The sequence below is a fragment of the Malania oleifera genome, chromosome 3 (assembly GCF_029873635.1).
Source record: "Malania oleifera isolate guangnan ecotype guangnan chromosome 3, ASM2987363v1, whole genome shotgun sequence".
Lineage (NCBI taxonomy): Eukaryota > Viridiplantae > Streptophyta > Magnoliopsida > Santalales > Ximeniaceae > Malania > Malania oleifera.
In genome coordinates, this window is record NC_080419.1 from 50,749,557 (window position 1) to 50,772,993 (window position 23,437).

Here is a 23,437-nt window from a genome sequence, read left to right on the forward strand (position 1 = left end):
AAGTATGGATGTGTAGCATGGTAATACGCATGCTTTTTAACCTTAACATGCATATCCCAACTGGTCCTACCTTATTCCTTATGAGATCAGCCTTAGTTCCTTAGTACTTAACTCTTCCAAAAGGAAGATAACATTCAAAATCACAGATACATAAAAAATGCATTCCTTTATTACTTTATTTTTTCAGAAAATAATCCGAAACAAGTGTTTACAAGAAGGAACATAAAACCAAAAATAAAAAATAAAAATACAAACTCTCACTAAACCGTAACATCGTCAAACATGACGACACCCATACGAGTAGTGTGCTCATGAAACACCTTGGGCAATAAACCCTTGGTGAGTAGATCTGCAACCATGGAGATTGTCCTAATATGTTATATCGACACTTGATGACTCTGAACCCTTTCCTTAACCACTAGAAACTTGATGTCAATATACTTTGACTAGGTGGAGCTCCAGTTGTTGTTTGAATACAACACCGCAAATATGCAGTCTCATGACAAAATTTTGCAACCAAATTCTTTAATTAGATGCCTCGTAGCATGCTATAAATTTTGTTACCATGGTTGAACGAGTTATGAGAGTTTGCTTAACACTTTTCCAGGAAATAGCACAACCATCCAACAGATAGATATTGCCTGAAGTGGATGTCTTGTTGTCTTGCCATCCATCAAAATCAAAATCTAAATACCCAATAATCTCAAGTTGATCTAATTTCCTATGGGTGAGCATGTAGTCTTTTGTTCTTTGAAGATACCTCATAACCTTCTTGGCTACCTTCCAATGATCCAATCCTGGGTTACTCAAATATCTGCTTAAAATTCCAACTATGTACGCTAAACCCAATTGCGTACATACCTGAGCATACATATGACTCCCTACAGCTGATGCAAAAGGAATCTTCTACATTTCCTTCTTTTAAAACTCAGTCTTGGGGCAATGACTGAGACTGAACCTTTCTCCCTTAGTTATGGGTGTATCTCCTGGATGACAATCTTTCATGTCAAATCTAGCAAAGTACCCTTTTGATATAACTCTTTTGCGACAACTCAAGTATACCTTGAGAGTGATCTCAATGTATCTAAATTCCTAATACAAAAGAGGCATCCCCAAGATCTTTCATCTCAAAATTTTTGGTAAAAAATCTCTTGGTATTGTGCAATAAACATGTATTACAACTCGCCAGCAATATGGCATCGACATACAAAACTAGGAATATAACCTTACTCCCACTAACCTTATGGTATACACAATCATCAATCGAATTTATCTTAAAATCATTCAAGATGATTACTTCATGAAACTTGTGATACCATTGACATGAAGCTTGTTTGAGCCCATAGATGGATTTCTTTAATTTGCAAACTATATTTTCGGAATTTTCATAAATAAAATTTTTGGGTTGCTTCATATAAATCGTTTCATCAATGTCACCATTAAGAAACGTTGTCTTTACATCCATATGATGAAGCTCTACGTCCAAATGAGCCACTAATGCCACTATAATCCTAAAAGAGTCTTTCGATGAAACTAGAGAGAAAGTCTCTTCATAATCAATGCCTTCCTTCTAAGTGAATCCCTTAGCAACTAAACGTGCCTTATATCTCTCAATATTACCCCTTGAATCCCTCTTCGTCTTTAATATTCATTTGCAACCAATAGGCTTCACACATTTAGGTAATTTGATGAGATCCCGAACGTCATTTGCTTTCATGGAATTCATCTCATTATTCATGGTGCTTAGTACATGCTCAATGAGTGATTGTGGTAGGCTCCTTCTTTAATCTCTAACACCTCATTTGAGCAGTCCATACCTAACTATGTATGTGACTCACATGACTTTTGTATTGAATCTATGCATATGGTAGATATTAACCATATGGTGGCTCATATTCATAATATATCAATCTTGGTACTCCAACTCCAATGAGATGTTTGCTTTGACTAGTAGGATATTGCTTTTACACTACAAAAGGCGCCTTGATCACAATATTAAAAACATAAAACCATTCTTATATAACTAGGATTTTCTTGGCACACAGTGGACCCAAGATCACAACTGTATATAGTATAAGACTCTTTGATCCAAAGGTGTGAATATAGAGAAAGAATCATCGAAGGGATGATCCTTTCATGTAAGATCTAGAACCCTCTAATTTTAAGATGTGCACTAGAATTTAGATCCATGCAAATGAGAAACTTGCAAGGACTTGTACAATCCTAACCAAATATTGCCCTTACAGGCGACTAGACCCAACTCTAAGGATTTGATAATTCTGAAATAGCTTGTCTACAAATGTGCAATTTTTGCTATGTAGGCTAAGGTTGCAATAATTTTCATGTTCAATTCTCTCGTTGCAGAATTTTTTAATGATATTAATTGTTAGTTGAAAACTATGATAATTGAGGCTCAAGAATTTATTTAATTGTCTTTTAGATAGTGTTTGGAAGCATGATTTTTGACATTTAATTGGATTTTAATTTCTATAGATTTAAAAGAAATTTAGTACAACATTAGATTGCATTTTTTGTTTAAATTTATATAAATCTAAATTTAAAATTTAAAATTTAAAATTCTAATTCCAAACACATGATTAGAGTAAAATCACGAGGCTCATAAATCAAAATCAAACAAGAACTTATGAGTCATGAAACTGTGAGTATTAATTATTGGCCCCTCTGAAATTAATGAATCAAAAGCCAAAATAATTATTGGGGTCAACCGCAATGCTATATAAGGTCAAGGGGAGCACAGAAAAAACAAAATTAAATACATATTTTCTTATTAAAACAGGTACAAAATTAATACATAATCACAAGACAAGGACAAAGCACGTCCAGACACTACCTAGCAGGCAACTTATTTGTAATCAAACATACAGTGATTCAGTGAATGAAGATATCTACAATAATTTGGTAGCTAGAACTCCAATATTATCGGCACACAATATGCATCGATGAACACATACACCCCCTCACCTTCCACTTGCCTTGATTAATTTACACACATTCCTAGTCACCCACAAAGTTCTATCAATTGCATGCACACACATCCATGCATGCATGCTTATTTAACTCATCATCTGCTACTTTTTTTTTTTTTTTTTCCTCTTCAGAATGAGGCATCTGCTACCTTTCGTGTCTTGAAACAATCAAGTTTGTTCTTCTCTTCAAGCCCGCCGGCAAAAAAATCTGCCGACATATTCATCTAAGGTAATCTCTCTGTACGTCGGGGGACTTTCTTCCGAGAGTAACTCCTTGATTGGCCCGTAAGGCTTTGGAGGTACGGTCAGATGTCCCGAGAAAAAGCAGGCTACTGATATCCTCGGTCCAGCCCTCTTGGCCAACACTCTGTGCTGGATGCTCTTGAACTTGTCGTTTGATAAAATCTAAACACAATAATTAAGCATAACATCGATTGATTAATCTAATTAATCATGTGTTAATTAAAATTAGGAAAGTAATTAAGCTGTGTAAAATAATTAATATCTGTTCAACCTGTAGAAGATCTGCTATATTTACTACTAAGCCTCCTGGGATGGGTTCGACATCAACCCATTGGTCTTCATGTATGACTTGGAGGGCACCAATCTGGTCTTGAAGGAGAACGGTGAGGAAGGAAGGGTCGGAGTGGGTGCTGGCTCCAAGTGTCAGCTCTGGCTCGGGGCATGGTAGGTAGTAGTGGCACACCAGGGTGCATCCTTTGGCACACTCCATGGCTCTTAGGTGGACCGGCTTGAGCCCAAGAGCCTCAGATAGCAAGCCGAACAATGCGTCTCCCAACTTCATAACATGCCTTGCGTACTCCGTCGTCGTTTCTCCGATAAGTTGAAGATGCAACTACTAGTGTTAACTAATCAAAATATAACTGTATATTACACACCGAGACTCTTACCCAGCTACAGTTCATACATCACAGTACGTACCTGCATGAAACGGGTAGTATTTCCGGATCGAAGTAATCAGAAGCCAGCATAGAGATAGTCAAAGTGTCCCTCCAGTTGGCGGTTTGGGATTTATACAAATCATGGTTGCAGTTGAATCTCACTTTCCTCCGGCGATCTCGAGTGTACAGTTCTTTCTTAACCTCCTGGTCTCCCTCATTGAACAAGCGCAGCCCATGAATCATCCCATCCATTACCTTCAAGGGGATTTCATGGTTCACCACCTGGAAGAAGCCCCACTTCTCTGCTGCAACCTTTACTTCCTCGACAATCTCCTTGCGTCGGTCGGCGCTATCGACTCCGGCGAGGTCGATGACCGGAACCCGAAGGTTGGAGCGCGGACAGTTCAGCTCCTCGGCGAGTTCTTCCGGTGGTCGGACGAATATCTTTGGGATATGCTTCAAACCGGCATCTGTCAGTCCTTTGACGCCAGCTTTTGTTTTGTCAAAAGCTTTTAGCACTGCGGTTCGGTCATAGTCCATGGCGAGTTCAGGGAAGGATTGCCTCATGCTTGAGATTTCCATTGCTTCTCTGTTTTACGTCCGAAAGAAAAGGTGAAGGTTTAGTGAAGGTGCAGTTGGTTCATCACCGTCTTCTGGGATATATAATCCGCTGGTCGATTCTCTGTGTGGCTGGACAAATCGACATCTGAAATATTAAAAGAAATGGAAAAGACAGAAATATTTTTCTGAAAAATGGAAAAGACAGAAATAATTAAAAATTTATTAAACAAGGAAATCAATTATACTGTATGAAATCAATTAAACAACACGTCAGGCATGGATTCTAATTTTTGTTTATAAGATTGGAAAATTACGTGACATCCTATTTGCAAAATTGCACGCTCAAACTTAGAAATCTGTCATTTTGATGGCCATTTAAATTTGCAAAATAAAAACGTCTAAAATAAGATAAAATAGGCCTATAATGTAATATTTTAGGGCTTCTGGATGTGACTTTGTACCAGTAGTAATTCAATGGCTATATTTGTCCTCATTGGAATAGGTTTATTATCAAAAAATGACGCAAATCATTTCTAGGATGTACAAATCCACAAAAAATTTGTAAGCAACAGTTTTTTTTTTTTTTTTGAGAAATTATCTAAAAACAATTAATATAAGGGCATGTATACATCAAGTTAAGCTCTAAGGGGTTAGCTACATGGTAGTGTTAGCTGTAAAAAAAAGATAGGAAGAAAGTAATTGTCCTCTCTTTGCCTCTACTTCTCTAATCATCAGTAGATCCCATAGATTTGGTGAAGGAAGGAAAGAGAAAGAGAAGAAGTGAGAGAAACGATTTCCGGTATGTAAAGTTTACAGTTTATGATTTATTTATTTTCCGCATAAAGTAATTGATGCGAAGTTCATGATAATTGAAGATCCTTGGTTGTAATATATTTATGAAAGTTTTCTTACACGTGGTATCAGAGTTAAGGTTTGAAATTATCATGATCTTCCTCTCATGATAAAGTTCGTTTCTTTTAACCCCTTACAATCTTGTTGTGGGTTCGTGTGAAAATTTATGTTCATGATATTTTCTAGAATTGAACTGAAGAATTCATATGATAAATGATTCCTAAAAATATATGTGATATTTGATAGATTTATGGAGTTTTTGGTTGGTTTGAAAATTTTCTTACATGTGGATCGTTGACGGTTTTCCCCTATATAGTGATATTAAAGTAGGGCTGTTGAATGATATGCATGCATAAGTTAGAGAATTTTACATGAAAGTAAGTTAGTAAAATTCTTATATTAGGGAATTGATTATCTGTTGTATATTATGGATTGGTATTTTGAAATGAACTCTGAGATGAATATGAAACATGACATAAATAATTTTTTTTTTTTTTAAAAAAAAAAAAAAAAAAAAACTAATCGCAGTTTTGGCTGTACCATGAAGTTTTTAAATGTACGGGCTGCAGTTTGTTTTTAATACATGGGCTGTAGTTTTTTAATACATGGGTTGCCTATTTTTAATACATGGGCTGCCAATGGCTGTCAGTTTTTTTTTTTTTACATTTTTTTTACATACGGGCTGCAGGGTTTTTAATATACGGGTTGCAGTGTTTTTAATACATGGACTGCCAGATTTTACATAAAATAAAATAAAATGTTAATCCAAGTAAAATTCTCATTGTAAGAAATTAATTATCTGCTTTAAACTTTCATTGATTTTGCTGAGTATGGAGTCAATCAATGTTTATATTATGATTAGCTTGTTATCACCAAAGTGATTTCGTTAAGAAAAATTATAAACATTGTATTGAGATATAATCTTGCAAAATTATTACAGAATGATTATTTGAATATTATGGTTGGCCCAAAGATGTACCAACTTTCAAATAATCATTGATTTAATTAGGATAATTAATGAATGGTAGTGATATTGGGATGCCTGCCCAAAGGTGATAGACCAATCAAACTTTATAAATGTTAACAATTATGTCTTGATAAATGAAAATTACCAGTAAGTGTAAGGATTAGTATATTGCATAAGTTGATCCAAAAATTAAACGCAATTTACTAATGAAATGTTCTAAACTCAAAGCATTAATGTAGTGAGCATTTTGTGTTATTGTAGTGTCTATTCCTGTTTCATTGCATTCGTTGGCTTTCTTCTGTTCCAATATTTAATGGGAAAAATTTCTCTGATTGGAATGAACAGATTCAGTTTCACTTTGGTGTTCTGGATCTAGACTTAGCTCTGCGAATGGATAAACCGACTGTTATTACTGAAACCAGAAGTTCAGAATAGCAAGTTTTGTATAAGTCATGGGAAAGATCGAACAGATTAAGTATGATGTTTATGCGAATGTGTATCGAAAATAATATTAAATCAACACTCCCTCAACTAGATAACGCAAAGGAATATCTTAAGGCAGTGGAAGATAGATTTCGTTCAACTGATAAGTCCCTTGCAGGAAGGTTGATGGTTGAACTAACCACAATGAAATTTGATGGCAGCAAAGGAATGAATGAACATGTCCTAGAAATGTCTAATCTGGATGCTAGACTTAATACTTTGGGAATGAATGTTAATGAAAACTTCCTTATTTAGTTTATTTTGAACTCTTTGCCTCCTCAATACTGCTCTTTTCAGATTCACTATAACATAATTAAAGAAAAATGGAATGTGAATGAATTGGCAAGTATGTTAGTTCAAGAAGAGGCAAGACTCAAATAATAGGGACAACATTCAGTAAATGTCATGAGTCATGCAACTGGAAGTAAAGGAAAAAAAATAAAGAAAGGTTTAAAGAAAGATCCATTGAAGGTGGCGAGTACTTCCTATGGTGGTGAGGCTTGTAGGAAGGAACATTATGGTCCCAAGTGTTACTTTTGTCGTGGCTATGGGCATTTAAAGAAAAGTTGCCTGAAACGTAAAGCATGGTTCGAAAAGAAAGGAAAGTCTTTAGCTTATGTATGTTTCGAGTCAAACATGACACAAGTTCCTTCTATCACTTGGTGGATTGACTCTGGTTCTACTGTTTATGTTTCCAATTCAATGCAGAGATTCCTTATGATCTAGGGCCTAAAGGAAAATGAACACATGATAGTTTTGGGGAATGGAAATCAAGTGCTAGTTATGGGTATTGGAACTGTTCGGTTGTATCTTGAATTGGGTCATTGTTTAGACCTGTTTGATACTTTGTATGTTCCAAATATTTCTAGGAACTTAATTTCCATGTCTAGATTAGATAATGATAGTTATGGTTTGTATTTTGAACATAAAGGTTTCCGTATTATGAAAGGTGACTTATGTGTTGGTTCTGGTATTTTGTATGAGGGGTTGTATAAATTTAATCTTAATGAAAAGTTTGCTGAAACACTCCTCACTCTGCATCTTAATATTGGAACTAAGCGTAGTAGAATAAATAAGAATTCCCTTTTCTTGTGGCATAAAAGACTGGGTCATATATCCACTGTAGACACCCTATTTTTGCCCTAGCCAAATAGAACAAGGGATCCCCTCTTATTATTATTATTATTATTATTATTATTATTATTATTATTATTATTATTATTATTATTATTTTCCTATATTATTAGTACTTTACTATTATTTTGCTTGTATTTTTATTATCATTATTATTATTATTTTTCATTTTTATTATTATTATTAGTACTTTTACTATCTTTATTTTCTTTTTACTTTACTATAATTATTATTTTTTATTTATTTTATTGTTTGTGATATGTTATTATTATTATTATTATTATTATTATTATTATTATTATTACTATTATTTGTTTATTATTATTATTATTATTATTATTATTATTATTACTGTTATTTGTTTATTATTTATTAGTATTATTATTATTATTTATTTTCCTACATTATTATAAGTAATTTATTATTATCACTATTATTTATTTATTATTATCATTATAATTATTTTATCTTTATTATTTTTATTTTTACTATAATTATTTATTACTATTTACTATTTAGTAGTATTATTATTATTATTACCTTATTGATATTTATATTATTATGATTATTATTATTATTATTATTTCCATTTTCATTATTACCATAAGAATAAAAAAAAAAGGGAGAAAAAGAAAAATAAAATCCAAAAAGGAAATGTTTTTAGGGTTTTCAAAAAAATTTTTATAAGAGGGGAGGCCGAGATAGCCAAGGAGGGAGGACACGGAGGCTGCGCACAGCACGCAGCAGGAACCAAAACAAAAAAAAAAACCTAACCTTTCTTCTCTCTCTCTCTCGCACACCCAACCCCTGGCCATCCATCCTCTTCGCAACTCACCCTCACGTCCCGAAAATACAGCCAAGAGGCTACCTCACGGCCAAAACCACAACAGCCCAGGCCAGCTTCCCTCCGGCCACTCACAGCCCCATCACTGTCGCCGTGTCTGCAATTGCTGCCGCTGCAACCATCCGAGAACTACATAGCAGCAGCGGCAACTCCTTCTAACTCTGGCTGTCACTCGTCTCCATCACAACCACCAATCCCTGCTATCACCGTCACAACTCCAAGCCAATCTCTGGCAACCTGCTCCAAGCCAATCTCCGGAAATCTGCTCCAAGCCTATCTCCAGCCTTCCAACTCCGGCCACCATCCTTCCCACGGCACCTGCTGCAACCAACTCCAAGTCCATACGCAGACCAGCCGTGGCGTAGCTCTTCTCCGGCACAGATCCGAAGACCTACTACCAGTTTCAGCACCGCAAGCTTCCCCTGCACCAGCTCTTCTCTGAACAAAGCACTGCAACCTCACCCTCTACTCCGGTGGATCCCCACAGTCCAGCCACATCTGCTCCATTCTCCGGCAGCCCCCTCGGTGAGCTTTTTTCATGCAAGCCACACACACACAGAGCACACACAGAAACACAAACACACACACACAGCACACACACACTGCACACACACACAGCACACACACACAAAAACGCACACACACAACACACACACACGACACTCACTCACACCCATACACTGTGCACACACACGTATTGATTTTTTTTATTTTATTTTAGGGACGTTTATATCTTTGTCGTATTTATTATGTATATTAAATAATTAATATTATTATTGTAGGATTTTAATGTTGTAATATTAGTATTTAATATCCATGTTTAGGTTTTTGTCATATTTATTATAAATACTAATTGGTTTATTTTGTTTTTGTAGGATTCCTTTTTGTTTGATCGGGTCTCAAGTGTCAATATTTGAATTTTCTTGTCATTTTTTTTTTAAATATGTAATATTATGGTTTACTATCTAATATTGTATTATTAGCATGTTTATATTTTTCTTATGATATGCTTTTATTATTACATTTGTTTTGTATTATCATGTAATATTAAGGCTCATTGTTTCATATTGTTTTATTATCATATATACATATTCATATCTATTATGGTTTGTCATTGTACATATTTATATAATATTATGATTTATTATTTTGTGTTGTATATACTATGGTTCATTATCATGTAGTAGTATCGTTAGGGTTTTGATTATTCAACGTTTATATCTAATAGGATTTTAAGTATTTCACATTATCATGGTTTAGGTATTTTTTTTTAGAGTTTGGATTATGTCATGTTCATATTTATTAGGGTTTTGATCACTTCATAGTATCTTTGTGTACTTTTAGGGTTGAAATTGCTTCCATATAAATTATGTACTTAGGGTTTTTGGTCATTATTGTACTCACTTTATATTTAATATTTGTATAGTTAAGGTTGTGTATTAATTTTGGCAACCATGTTGTATTGGTATATATTATTTTCAGCAATGCCTTGTTTCCATAATTTCATTATTTCTTTACTTTTGCATTGGTTTCCATGTTTTAATTTGAAATTTGGTTTATTTCTTTTGTTAATTATTTCCATATGGGTGTAAAGATATTTATAGGATATTAGGGGTGTGTACCATTAGGAAGGTTATTATTATTACCTTTTATTTATAGTGTATTATTATTATTATTATTATTATTATTATTATTATTATTATCATGTGTGAAATTATTACGAATATGTATTTATTTTTAATATGTGCGTATTGTTACTATTAATATTATTTATTATTGTCATTATGGGATTACTATTATTATTATTATTATTATTATTATTATTATTATTATTATTATTATTATTATTATTATTATCAGTACCATTATTATTATTTTTACTATTGTTATTTATTATTATTATTATTGTTATTATTATGTTCATTATGATAATGATTATTATTATTTTATTTTATTATATTTTCGTTATTAAATATTTTTGATTTTTGATTTTTTTTTCATCCCTATGATTTTATTGCGGGGGTATGAGCCTTCGGACATCACGTACTTTAAGCTCTAAGGAAATATATGTATATATATTGTATTACGTTTATTTATTTATGTATATTTATAAATTCATAAAAAGGAGTAATTTAAAGACTTATTAGATTAACTTAGGGATAATTTCAAATTAATTAGGTACCGTTCGTAAGAACGGGTGCGTAGGGGGTGCTCGTACCTTCCCCTCGCGTAACCGAACTCCCGAACCTAACTCTGGTAATGTAGACCTATTTTACCCCTAATGGGATAGTCATCACGTGTTCTAACCACACTAAAGGTTAGTGGCGACTCCGACATTCCATGTTTTTCCATGAAAATATTAATTGAGTTTTATTTCGCCGCCCGAGGCACACGCGCTCCTGGGACGTCGCGACATCCACGAAAAGAATAGAGAGATTGGTAAAGTATGGGGTTCTCACAAACCTTGATTTTACTGATTTCGATGTATGTATTAATTGCATTAAAGGAAAGCAAACTATACATACAAAGAAAGGAGCCATAAGAAGTAAGAATCTACTGGAAATTGTTCATACTGATGTATATGGGCCTTTTGACTCACCATCTTTAGGTGGAGAAAAGTATTTCATCACCTTTATTGATGATTTTCACGATATGGCTATATCTATTTGTTGCATGAAAAGTCTCACGTAATAGATGCTTTAAAGGCATATGTTGTTGAAGTGGAGCGACAATTAGATAGGAAAGTGAAAGTCATTAGATCTGACAAAGGTGGTGAGTATTATGGTAGGTATGATGGTATAAAACAATGTTCAGGACCATTTGCTAAATTCCTAGCACAACATGGTATTTGTGCTCAATACAAAATGCCAGGTATGTCTTAGCAGAATGGTGTGGCTGAAAGGCGGAATCGTACTCTTATAGAAATGGTTAGGAGTATGTTAAGTAATTCCTCATTACCCATTTTATTTTGGATGGAAGCCCTTAAAATAGTAGTGTATGTGCTAAATCGGGTTCCTAGTAAGGCAATTCAGAAAACTCCTTTTGAATTGTGGACGAGAAGGAAACTGAGTTTAAGGCACTTTCATGTTTGGGGTTGTCCAACAGAGATTAGAGTCTATAATCCAAATGAAAGGAAATTGGATTCAAGGACTATGAGTGGGTATTTTATTGGATACCTAGAAAATTCTAAAGGGTATAGGTTTTACTGTCCTAATCATAGTATGAGAATAGTTTAATCTGACAATGCAAAGTTCCTTGAAAATGGTGAAATTAGTGGGAGTGATATATCACGAAATGTAGTAATTAAAGAAATTCAGGTTCCTATACCGATATCTAGACCCTTAACAGATATTGTTGTTCCTTTAGTTGTTGAAAGGGGTGATAACACTGAACAACAATTTAATGATGTATCACTTCATGATGAAAATGTCACCATTGAGCCAATTGTAGAACAATCACAAGAAATAGCATTAAGGAGATCTCAAAGAGTAAGGAAACTAGCTATTTCTGATGATTATTTAGTATATCTGCAAGAGGCTGATTATGATTTAAGAACTAGTAAGGATCCAGTTACATTTTCACAAGCCATTAAGAGTGATGATTCTGAAAAGTGGATCAATGCCATAAATGATGAGTTGAAATCTATGGAACAGAATAAAGTCTGGGACATCGTTGATTTTCCTGAAGGGTTTAAAATAGTTTGGTGTAAATGGGTCTTTAAGACCAAACATGACTATAATGGCAACATTGAACGATATAAAATTAGACTTGTAGCAAAGGGTTTCACTTAGAGGGAAGGTGTTGATTATAAGGGGACGTTTTCTCCTGTGTCTAAAAAGGACTCTCTTAGAATCTTTATGGCTTTGGTGGCTCATTTTGATTTAGATTTACAACAAATGGAAGTGAAAACTGCTTTTCTAAATGGGAATTTAGATGAAGAGGTATATATGGATCTTCTTGAACGTTTAATAATTAAAAGAAAAGAGCACATGGTTTGCAAATTAAAGTAATTAATATATGTACTTAAACAAGCTTCCAGGAAATGGTATTTTAAATTTCATGATACCATCGCAATCTTTGGTTTTAAAGAAAACACTGTTGATCGGTGTATATATCTAAAGGTTAGTGGGAGCAAGTTTATCTTTCTGATTCTATATGTTGATGATATTTTACTTGCCAGTAATGATCTTGGCTTATTGAATGATACCAAAAGATTTCTTTCTATGAACTTTGAAATGAAAGATATGGGTGAGGCAACTTATGTGATTGGAATTGAAATATTTCGGGACAGATCACTTGGACTGTTAGGGTTGTCTCAAAAAGGATATATTAATAAAGTTCTAGAAAGATTTCATATGGCTGATTGTAAACCAACTCCTACTACTATTTGTAAAGGGGACAAGTTCAGTTTAAAAGATTGTCCACAGAATGAATTCAAAAAGAAAAGTATGGAAAATATTCCTTTTGCATCTATTGTTGGGAGTTTGATGTATGTGCAGACTTGTACGAGACTAGATATTAGTTTTGCAGTTGGGATGCTCGGGAGGTACCAAAGTAATCCCAGAATGGAGCATTGGAAAGCTGTAAAGAAAGTCTTGAGGTACTTAAAAAGAACCAGACATTGTATGCTCACATATAGGAGAACAGATTAGTTGGAGGTGGTTGGCTACTCTGACTCAGATTTTTCTGGATGCGTTGATAGTCGTAAGTCAACGTATGGCTATTTGTTCCTATTAGCTAGAGGAGCAATATCATGGAAGAGCACCAAACAAACTATCATAGTAGCATATACTATGGAAGCTGAATTTGTGGCGTGCTTTGAGGCCACAATTTAGGCTTTGTGGTTGCGGAACTTTATCTTAGGACTTGGGATTTTCAACAGTATAGTCAGGCCATTGAGAATTTATTGTGATAATTCCACAGTAGTCTTTTTCCCCAAAAACGAATAATACTCTAATGGTGCTAAGCATATGGAGCTCAAGTATTTGGCCATTAAGGAGGAAGTTCGGAAACAGACAGTACTCATAGAACATATAAGGACTGAGCTCATGATAGAAAATCCTTTAACGAAAGGATTGACACCAAAGACATTTAAGGAACATACTGATCACATGGGTCTTTGCTGTAATCCTTGATGTAAAATAGTGGATCTTTATGTTTTGTTCTATAATATGTATAATGGTATCAATAAAAATGTTTCTGAACATTATTTCTATTTACCTTAAATCACGTGATTATGGAGATAGTTCACTATTAAACAGAAGTGGTTTTTGACAAAGACATTACAGGGACAGTATGATAATCTCCTATTATAGATCATAGTTAAGTGGTTTATTAGTATTGTGGTACATGGAAGGGAAGATGTCGCTATAATGATATTTACCGCCATGACTCGTGCTAATGAGTTGCTTAATTATGATATTATGGTAATCTCATTGAAAAGTATAAATAAGCTAAGGTTTTGTGCATAATATGGTTATTTGTTAATCCATATTAATATCATTCATATGGGTCAAGTGGGAGAATGTAGGATTTGTATCCCAAAGAATATGTCCCACATGAATGATATGGGTCCCACATATAGGGAATGTGTCCCATATGATAAGGATATGAATTAATGATTGTATGGGTTAACTAAAAGGTTAGCTTATTTAATATGCAAAATTAATGGTGGAAGTTTGAAGAGATTCCTATACATAAATATTATAAATACATATTATGTATAGGAATCTCTTCAAACTTCCACCATTAATTTTGCATATTAAATAAGCTAACCTTTTAGTTAACCCATACAATCATTAATTCATATCCTTTTCATATGGGACACATTCCCTATATGTGGGACCCACATCATTCATGTGGGACATATCCTTTGGGATATAAATCCTACATGTTTCTCCTCCTCCATTGTATTTTTATTTATTGATCATATAGTGTAACTCTCTCTCTCCCGTGAATGTAGGCTAGCGATGTCGAGACAAAGCTCGGACAGTAGTCGCAGAGGCTCCACCATACCAGCTCCTCAAGTTGCTTCCTTGCGAAGATTGCGTGCAGCTGCTGATCGTTCGGATTTTCAATTGCCTGTGATTGCAGCATCTGGTTGTCTAGTGTGTGAAGACTGCATTTTTTTTTTTCTGCGCAAAGGCAGAGATGGAGAAAGGGTGAAGTGGAAGTAGAATCTTCCACTGCAAGTCATTTAACAACAAAGGTTTTTTTTTTTAAATATAAAAAAGGGTGGTCACATCTAACTTTTTTCTTACACTTGATAATTGCTTTGGAGTTCTTTTGCATTGGAGAAGACTGTGTGTAGGAAAAAGTTGTTTGCTGTCATGCCACATCCAATTTGTACACATCATTAGTAGGGACCACCTGTTATGTCACTAGTGGGGCTCTCCTGCCACGTCATCTGTGGGACCCACATATATCGAGTCAGACCTATTCCTAGCTATTTTGGTCATTTCAAACGCATAGGTGTGGTCAATTTTGCCAAAATCAACCTCTAAGTTGTTGTTTTATAATGGATGACAATTTATCTAAGTTCGGCGTGGAGAAATTTGACGATCGAAACAATTTTAGTTTATGGAAGAGTACAGTCAAGGATATGTTGATTCAGCATGACTTAATCAAGCTACTAATCGGTAAGAAGCTAGAAAATATCAATGATGATGATTGGGCAGAGATGGAAATGAAAACGGTTAGTACTATTCATTTATGCTTGTCAAATGAAGTTAAAATTCTGTTTTAGACGAATCATCACCTGTTAAGCTATGGAATAAATTAGAACAGGGATACATGTCAAAATCTCTAACAAACAAGTTATTGTTGAGGAAGAAACTCTATCAGCTAAAAATGGAAGAAGGGGTAAATATTATTGACCACATAAATGATTACAACAAGATTATGACCCAGTTAATGAGTATTGGTGTAAAAGTTGAAGAAGAAGATAAAGCGCTTCTTCTCTTGGCATCTCTACCACTTTCTTATGATAGTCTTATCACAACATTGCTTGTTGGTAAGGAAACCTTGAATTTGGAAGAAGTGATGGCTCCAAACAGGATACTGACACCCTTAGAAAGCCAACTTTTAACCTCTAAGGGTGTGCCTTGGTCACACAAGGTGAAAAACAAACTACGGGCATAAATCAAAATAGAAATCAAAACCGTGGAAGATTGAGAAGCAAACAGTCCAAATCAAGAGCTCCAGGAAATTCTAAGAACACACAGAACAAAAAGCAGATCGAGTGTTGGAATTGTGGCAAGATTGGCCGCTACAAAAATCAATGTTGATCCCAGAAGAAGGAGCCAGAAAATAAGGCCGAAGAAAATGTCGCCTCTTCTTCAGGAGAAGGAGATGCACTGTTATGCACTTTGGAAAGAAAGGGAGAGTCTTGGGTATTAGATTCTGGAGCCTCGTTTCACACAACAAGCAACAAAGAAATGCTTAACAGGTTTGTGCCTGGTAATCTTGGCAATGTTTATTTTGGTGATGACAAACGTTGTGAAATTGTAGGAAAAGAAGAAGCAAAAATAAATTTGATAGGTCCCACTTGATTTTTGACTGATGTCAAATATATCCCTAATCTCAATAAAAATTTAATATCTATTGGATAGTTTGCAAGTGAAGGCTACACTACAACCTTTTGGGGCGATAGTTGAAAATTTTCCAAAGCACAATGACATGCTTGCGCGGTAAGAAAACTAGTACTCTTTATATGACTATAGATGCTTGCATGTCAATTTCTATTGCTGCAGGGAATGAAGATTCAAACCTATGGCACCAGAGACTTAGTCACCTGAGTGAGAAAGGTTTGAAAATTATGAACTCAAAGGGAAAGATACCAGGTCTCCAGTTAGCTAATATTGACCAATAGGAGAGCTGCATCCATGGCAAATAGAAAAGAGTCAACTTTCAAACATTCGGCAGAACTCCAAAGAAAAAAAATTTAGACCTAGTGCACACCGATGTTTGGGGACTGAGCCCAGTTTCATCCATTGGTAGGAAATCCTATTTCGTCACCTTCATTGACGACCATTCCAAGAAGGTATGGGTTTATTTCTTAAGATATAATTATGAAGTGTATGATGTTATTAGGAAATGGAAGGCCATGGTGGAAAATGAAACAGACTTAAAAATCAAAATTCTAAGATCAGACAATGGTGGTGAATATGAAGATAAAGAATTCAAAAGGTTTTGCTACGAGCATAGGATCAGACTTGAAAGAATCATGCCAGGTACACCCCAAGACAATGGCATAGCAGAACAAATGAATATAACCTTGACCGAGAGAGCCAGAAGTATGTGATTACAAGCAGGTTTACCAAAGTAGTTTTGGGTAGAAACTATCAACACAGCTGCTTATCTTATCAATAGAAGTCCATCAGTACCATTGTAGTTCCAGTTATTGGAGGAGGTATGAAGTAAAAAGGAGGTGAAACTTTCACATCTAAAAGTTTTCGGTTGCATTGCTTATGTACATATAAGTGATCAGGCTAGGAGCAAGCTTGATCCAAAATCTCAAAAATGCACATTTCTTGGATATGGTGAAGATGAGTTTGGTTACTGCATCTGGGATGATCAAAACAAAAAAATAATCAGAAGTCGAGATGTTGTTTTCAATGAAAAGGTTATGTATAAATACGTGACATCATCAAGTAATCCCACACTATATAACCCTGATATTGTAGAGTTTGATGATTTCACTAACAGCAACATGGCACAACACACCATTGATAATTCCCAGATAGGGGAGTCTATCATAAAGGAGTGCTCTGAAACACCACAGCCTCCAACTCTGACTCTTACTCTGACACTGAGGAGGTGTTCCAGACCGCATGTACTAAATAGGAGATATTTGGATTATTTGTTATTAATTGATGCAGGTGAACCAGAGTGCTATGATGAAGCATGTCAGGTGAATGAGGCTAGCAAGTGGGAACTTGCCATGAAATATGAGATGAAATCCCTTATCGACAACAGGACTTGGGAGCTAGCTCGATTACCCAAGGGAAAAGAAGCTCTTCAAAATAAATGGGTGTACCGCATAAAATAAGAGCATAATGGTTCAAGGAGATACAAAGCAAGACTCGTGGTCAAAGGTTTCCAACAAATAGAAGGTATTGACTACTCAGAAATCTTCTCACTAGTTGTGAAATACACAACCATTCGGATAGTTTTGAGTATTGTTACAACAGAGAATTTACACCTCGAGCAGTTAGATGTAAAAATTGCTTTCCTCCATGATGATCTAGAGGAGGAGATATACATGCACCAATCTGAAGGTTTTGTAGAGAAAGGCAAACAAAAATTTGTTTGTAGGTTGAATAAGAGTCTATGGTTTGAAACTGGCTCCAAGACAGTGGTATAAGAAATTTGATAGCTTCATGCAAAAGAATGACTACGACAAATGCAACGCTGATCATTGTTGCTTTTTCAAAAGGTATAAATCAAGTTACATAATTCTTTTAATTTATGTTGATGATATGCTAATTATAGGATCAGACATAGATAAGATCAGAAAATTGAAAAGGCAGTTTTCCACTAAACTTGAAATGAAATACTTGGGTCCAGCAAAGCAGATGCTTAGGATGAGAATCACTAGAGATAGAAAGGAGGGAACCTTACAGTTGTCTCAAGATGAGTACATTAGGCAGATTCTCATAAGGTTCAACATGAGTGGTGCTAAGGCAGTTAACACACCATTAGGTGTTCATTTCAAGTTATCAAAGACTCAGTCTCCAGAGTTAAAGGAAGAGAAGAAAGAAATGGACAAAATGTCATATGCTTTAGCTGTAGGAAGCTTAATGTATTTTATGGATGCAGTGGGAACCATCAGCAGATTCATGTCGAATCCAAAAAAAATTCATTGGAAAGTAGTAAAATGGATTTTATGGTATCTCCGAGGTACAATTAACAAATGTTTATGCTTTGGTAAAAGTCATCTGACATTGTAGGGATACGTAGATGCAGACTTTGCTGGCGAGATGGATCATAGAAGAAGCACTACTGGATATGTTTTCACAACAGTTGCTACTGCCATTAGTTGGATATCACAAATTCAAAAAATCATTGCTCTATCCACTACAGAGGCAGAGTATGTGGCCATGACAGAAGCTAGCAAAAAGATGATCTGGTTATAGGGTTTGTTGATAGAGTTGGGTTTCAAGTAGGTGAAGAATGTTTTTTATAATGACAGTTATAGTGCTATACACTTGGCGAAGAATTCAGCATTCCACTCAAAGACCAAGCACATTGGACTCCACTATCACTTCATCAGATCTCTTCTCAATGAAGGGATATTAGCCGTTGTGAAGATCCTTGGTAGTCAAAACCCAACAGATAAGTTGACAAGGATAGTGACTAGAGAGAAATTAGAGTTATGCTCAGATTCAGTGAGTCTTCTAGATTTATTGAAACCATCCAGAAAAATGATCCCTGCATGTGCACCTCAGCAAGGAGGTGCGGGCACTCTCTCTAGGGAGTGCAGATGCCTTGATTCTAGGGCAAAGTCATAGTGTTGCAGCATTAGCAGACACTTGGTTGCCTCCACATGTTTGGAGGGGGTGATTTGTTGACCCACCCATGTGGGTGCATTTATTATTGCTTGGGAAGACACAACTTGTGGAGCATTTGCAGCCTCGAGCATGCATTCCATTTTCAATGCTACTCCATCTCAATGCTCCTGTCTCTTATATATTTATATGTGCAATGCTTTGTAAAGAAGTGTGTGCAAAAGAAAATATATAGTAGAGAAGAATAGAGATTGTTGTGTGTGCTGTGTGCATGAGGCAACGTGGTTTGAGCTAGAGTAGAGTGAGAGTGTGTTTCTCCTCCACCACTGTATTTTTATTTATTGATCATATAGTGTGACTCCCTCTCTCTCGTGGATGTAGGTAGAGTTTGGCCGAACCACGTAATTTCCTTTGTGTTTAGTGTGTTCTGTGTGTGATTGTGATTGTGCTTTATATAGCTGGATTCATCCCCTACCTCCTTAACATAATGGACTTATTTTCTCTCAAAAATTCGTATTAACTAATTGACATATAAGTATCTTATAAATCTATCCTAATTCGTGAAAACTTATAATGTATGCATAAATTTCTTTCCCAACCCTCTCCCTCATATTACAATCTAAACAACTTCAACACATGCATACACATGCATATATGATATCGTGGTGTCAAACACCTTTTAGACACTTTGTTTAATCCATACTACAAAAAATGTTAGATTTTATAACTTTTCATTTATACCATTTAAAAAAAAGGTTATAAATTATTGTCGAGGCGTCCCAAAGAACCTTGAGATAGGGGATGGCAATCCTGTAGTGACTCGAAGAATAATAGCATTTTAATAATTAAAAGGGAGAGAAAATAGAAACAGAATCAGAAGGAGGCCGTAGACTTCGTTGACGAGCACAGGGTTTCATCGACGAAGGTCTTCAAAATTTCGTCGACGAACATAGGGCTTCGTCGACGAGAAAATACCGAGAGAGGGTTTAGGGCGGTCTGAAATTCGTCGATGAATACAGGGCTTCGTCGATGAATTTTTTGAAGGACTCGTCGACGAGGAGACATGTCTTGTCGACGAATCTGACCATATAAAAATGGGAAAAACCAGGATTTTGTCATTTCTCTCGCCGCACTCTCTCTCCTCTCTCTCTCCTACGACTTTCTCTCCCTTCTCTTTTCGTTTTCGGCCCCACCAGTCGACGGATCGACGATCCGAAGCTACCACGATGCTCTAGGAGGAGTTCTCTATGCATCTACCAAAGCGGATCGTTGGGGAAACAGAGTTGGAAATCATCCCAATTTCAGGGTAAGGTCTTTTATCCAGTTTTTGACTTTCTAGCAGTTATAGGAAATGATATAGACGGAAAAATACCAATGTTATGTTCTGGCATATGTTGGTTTCAGGGTGTTTTTGTAGAAGGCCCTGTGGGTGTTAGGCTTGTATTCCCTAGGGGCTTTTCAAAGTTAAGGTAAGGGAAATATGCTATGCTAGGAAACTTCTAAATATTATACAGTTTATTTATTTACGAAAATTATTTATGTTAGTATGGTGTGGCTTGTGATTATGTATATGGTATGGGGATATGTTTTATGAATTTAGTTTCCTGATTTTATGAATTTCAGTATTATGGTTATACGAACTTCAGTATCATGATCTTACGGATTTCAGTACCATGATTTTATGAATCTCAGTACCATGATTAAACGAATTCCAGTATTACGAATATGCAGTTCCATGTTATGATTATTTAGATTTCAGTACGTTTTGCAGCATCATGGTTAATATGATTACTTCAGAATCATGGTAAATCAAATAGATATGTATAGAAAAGTATTATATGATATCAGACCCTGTTTGACTTGCAGCTGCAGAGCACGGTACCGTTGCTACAGATACTATGTTACTTTATGAGTGCAACCACCTATTCAGATAATACGTGGTATAGTCGACCACCTAGGCCCTTGAAGAGGTTAGGCTCCCTATCTAGATATGGGTTGAGGTGGGCAGGTCAAATGACGGAGTTCAGTGATTTATTCCTAGTTGGTCAGCCAGGGTAAATCCAGCCTACGGGCCGCACAACCTCGTCATGAAGGGCATGTCATGACACAGATAGCCACAGGGAACAGTTTCAGTTACTATTACTTACGTATTGATTTACAGAAACGGGGATCCTACTATATACACTAGAAGTATTTTGAATTATAACCATAATACTGATATGTTAAGCAATAGGGAAAAAGGGGTGGTGTACTTTATTATTTATGATGTACTATTGTACTCAGTTATTTATGTTTATATGAAACAGATTTCATGATATATATATATATATATATATATATATATATATATAGTAGCTCATTTGCCACACACTAGTAATAGCATATTTCTTCTTACTGAGCGTTGGCTTATCCCAATGTTGAAATATTTTTCAGGTGATCCAGGTAAGCGAGCAGATCAGACTCGTAAATAGAGGGGCATCTGTAGTGCCCTATCAGAGAGTGAGTATGATTTTTGGGAGCGTTTTTGTATATCCCAGTACAGTTGAGGGAATTTTTGAAAACAGTTATATGTGTATATTTTGGGAAACACAGTAGTACTTTCGTATTGATTTTGTATTGTATATAATGATTGTGTTTGTATGATTCTGCTTCCTACTGCTTAGGTTAATATCATGGTATCAGAGTATGTTATTTGCTATTAAAAAAAAATCAATTTAATAAGCAGGTCGTTACAAATCCCAATGATGACAAATATAAGGTAAATGTGGTAAGGGGTAATGTCTAGGGAGACAATGGTGACTGAGAAATGGGGTCTATAAACTTTAGGGATTTTTCACAAACCTTTTATTTGCCTAGGTGTGGTTAGGTCACATAATTATTGCAAATTAGGTTGTTTTTAAGTCGAAACTAAGGTTAAGGAAAACAATGGTTAAGGTTTGTATTACCAAAGTTGGGTTCGAGTGTACAATTAAATGAGGGATGGTACCAGCGGTTCTTAGACACCCGTTCTATAAACAATGCCTAATTATCCTAATATTAACTTTGAGTTAAGTTGATCAAGATTTTTAGTTCTTTAATTTATTTAATGACCTAACGTTGAAATATTGGATAGCTTAATGAAAGACAAAGACTACCCTCACCTCAACATCCCTAAAAGCATGCACGAACACAACCCTTAATGTAACGATCCGAAGAATAATGATATTTAAATAATAAAGAGGGAGGGCGTTTGCCAACGACATTACATTTTGGATATAATAACCCAAGAAATTTTCCAAGCACTCGTCAACGAACACAGGGGTTTCGTCGACGAGGGTTCTTCAGGATCTCGTCGACGAGGTTCCGGCTCGTCGATGAGAAGATACCGAGAGAGGATTTTTGTGAAGTTTGAAATTCGTCGATGAGCGTACAGATTCATCAATGAACTTTCTACAAGACTCGTCAACGAGGTGACGTGGCTCATCAACGAATGCCACAATATAAATAGCCCTAAACTCAATTTAACTGCAGAAAAATTAATGCAACTTTCTCTCTCTCTCTCTCTCTCTCTCTCTCTCTCTCTCTCTCTCTCCCCTACAGTCTCTCTTCCATCTCTCTTTGATTTCGGCCCCATCAGTCGCCGGATCGATGATCTAAGGCCACCACGATGCTCCTGGCGAAGTTCTCTCCAAGTTTACCAGGGCAGATCATCGGTGGGATCAAGTTAAATTTCTTCTCAGAATCAGGGTAAGGCTTTTTATTCAGTTTTTGGCCTTCTAGCAGTTGTGGGAAATGATGGAGGCAAATAAATAATGATATTTTATTCTGAAGAATGTTGTTTTCAAGGTGTTGAGTAGGAAGCCTTGCAGGTGTCAGGTCAGTATACCATAGGGACTTTTCAGTAGTCAGGTAAGGGGAACATGCTATGTTAGGAAACTTCATTATGATTTCAATAAAAAAATATAGGTTGTTATCAAATTATTATTCAGATTATATATATATATATATATATATATATTTATAGTTTCCAGATACTGATAATATTAATATTTATTTGTGTGGCTTGAGTTGAAAACAGAATAGTACTATATTTGTAGAATTTGTGATTACCATGTCTATAGTTATTAATAGAAATACCATGTTATTTGCATGTTATAGAATGATGAATTTTTCAGTGTATAGTATACTCAGAAATATGTATTTTCAGTAATCTCAGAATA

General features: G+C 35.3%; 1 protein-coding gene across 1 annotated transcript; it reads right to left on the reverse strand.

Moving 5' to 3' along the window:
* Positions 1–3,173: 3,173 nt before the first annotated feature.
* Positions 3,174–4,471, reverse strand: LOC131151309 (1-aminocyclopropane-1-carboxylate oxidase homolog 1-like). The gene is made up of 3 exons (XM_058102562.1): positions 3,918–4,471; positions 3,502–3,811; positions 3,174–3,392 (listed from the first exon to the last, which is right to left on the reverse strand). The coding sequence occupies exons 1-3, from the start codon at positions 4,469–4,471 to the stop codon at positions 3,174–3,176; spliced, it is 1,083 nt and encodes a 360-aa protein (XP_057958545.1).
* Positions 4,472–23,437: the final 18,966 nt, after the last annotated feature.

Bases quoted from the DNA above. Each gene is read 5' to 3' on its own strand.
- LOC131151309 (XM_058102562.1), bottom strand. From the start codon at position 4,471: ATGGAAATCTCAAGCATGAGGCAATCCTTCCCTGAACTCGCCATGGAC. The intron at 3,812-3,917 runs ATGTATGAACTG...AGAAACGACGAC, and splicing joins TCATGCAGGTACGTACTGTG to GGAGTACGCAAGGCATGTTA. The intron at 3,393-3,501 runs GTTGAACAGATA...TATTGTGTTTAG, and splicing joins ATATAGCAGATCTTCTACAG to ATTTTATCAAACGACAAGTT.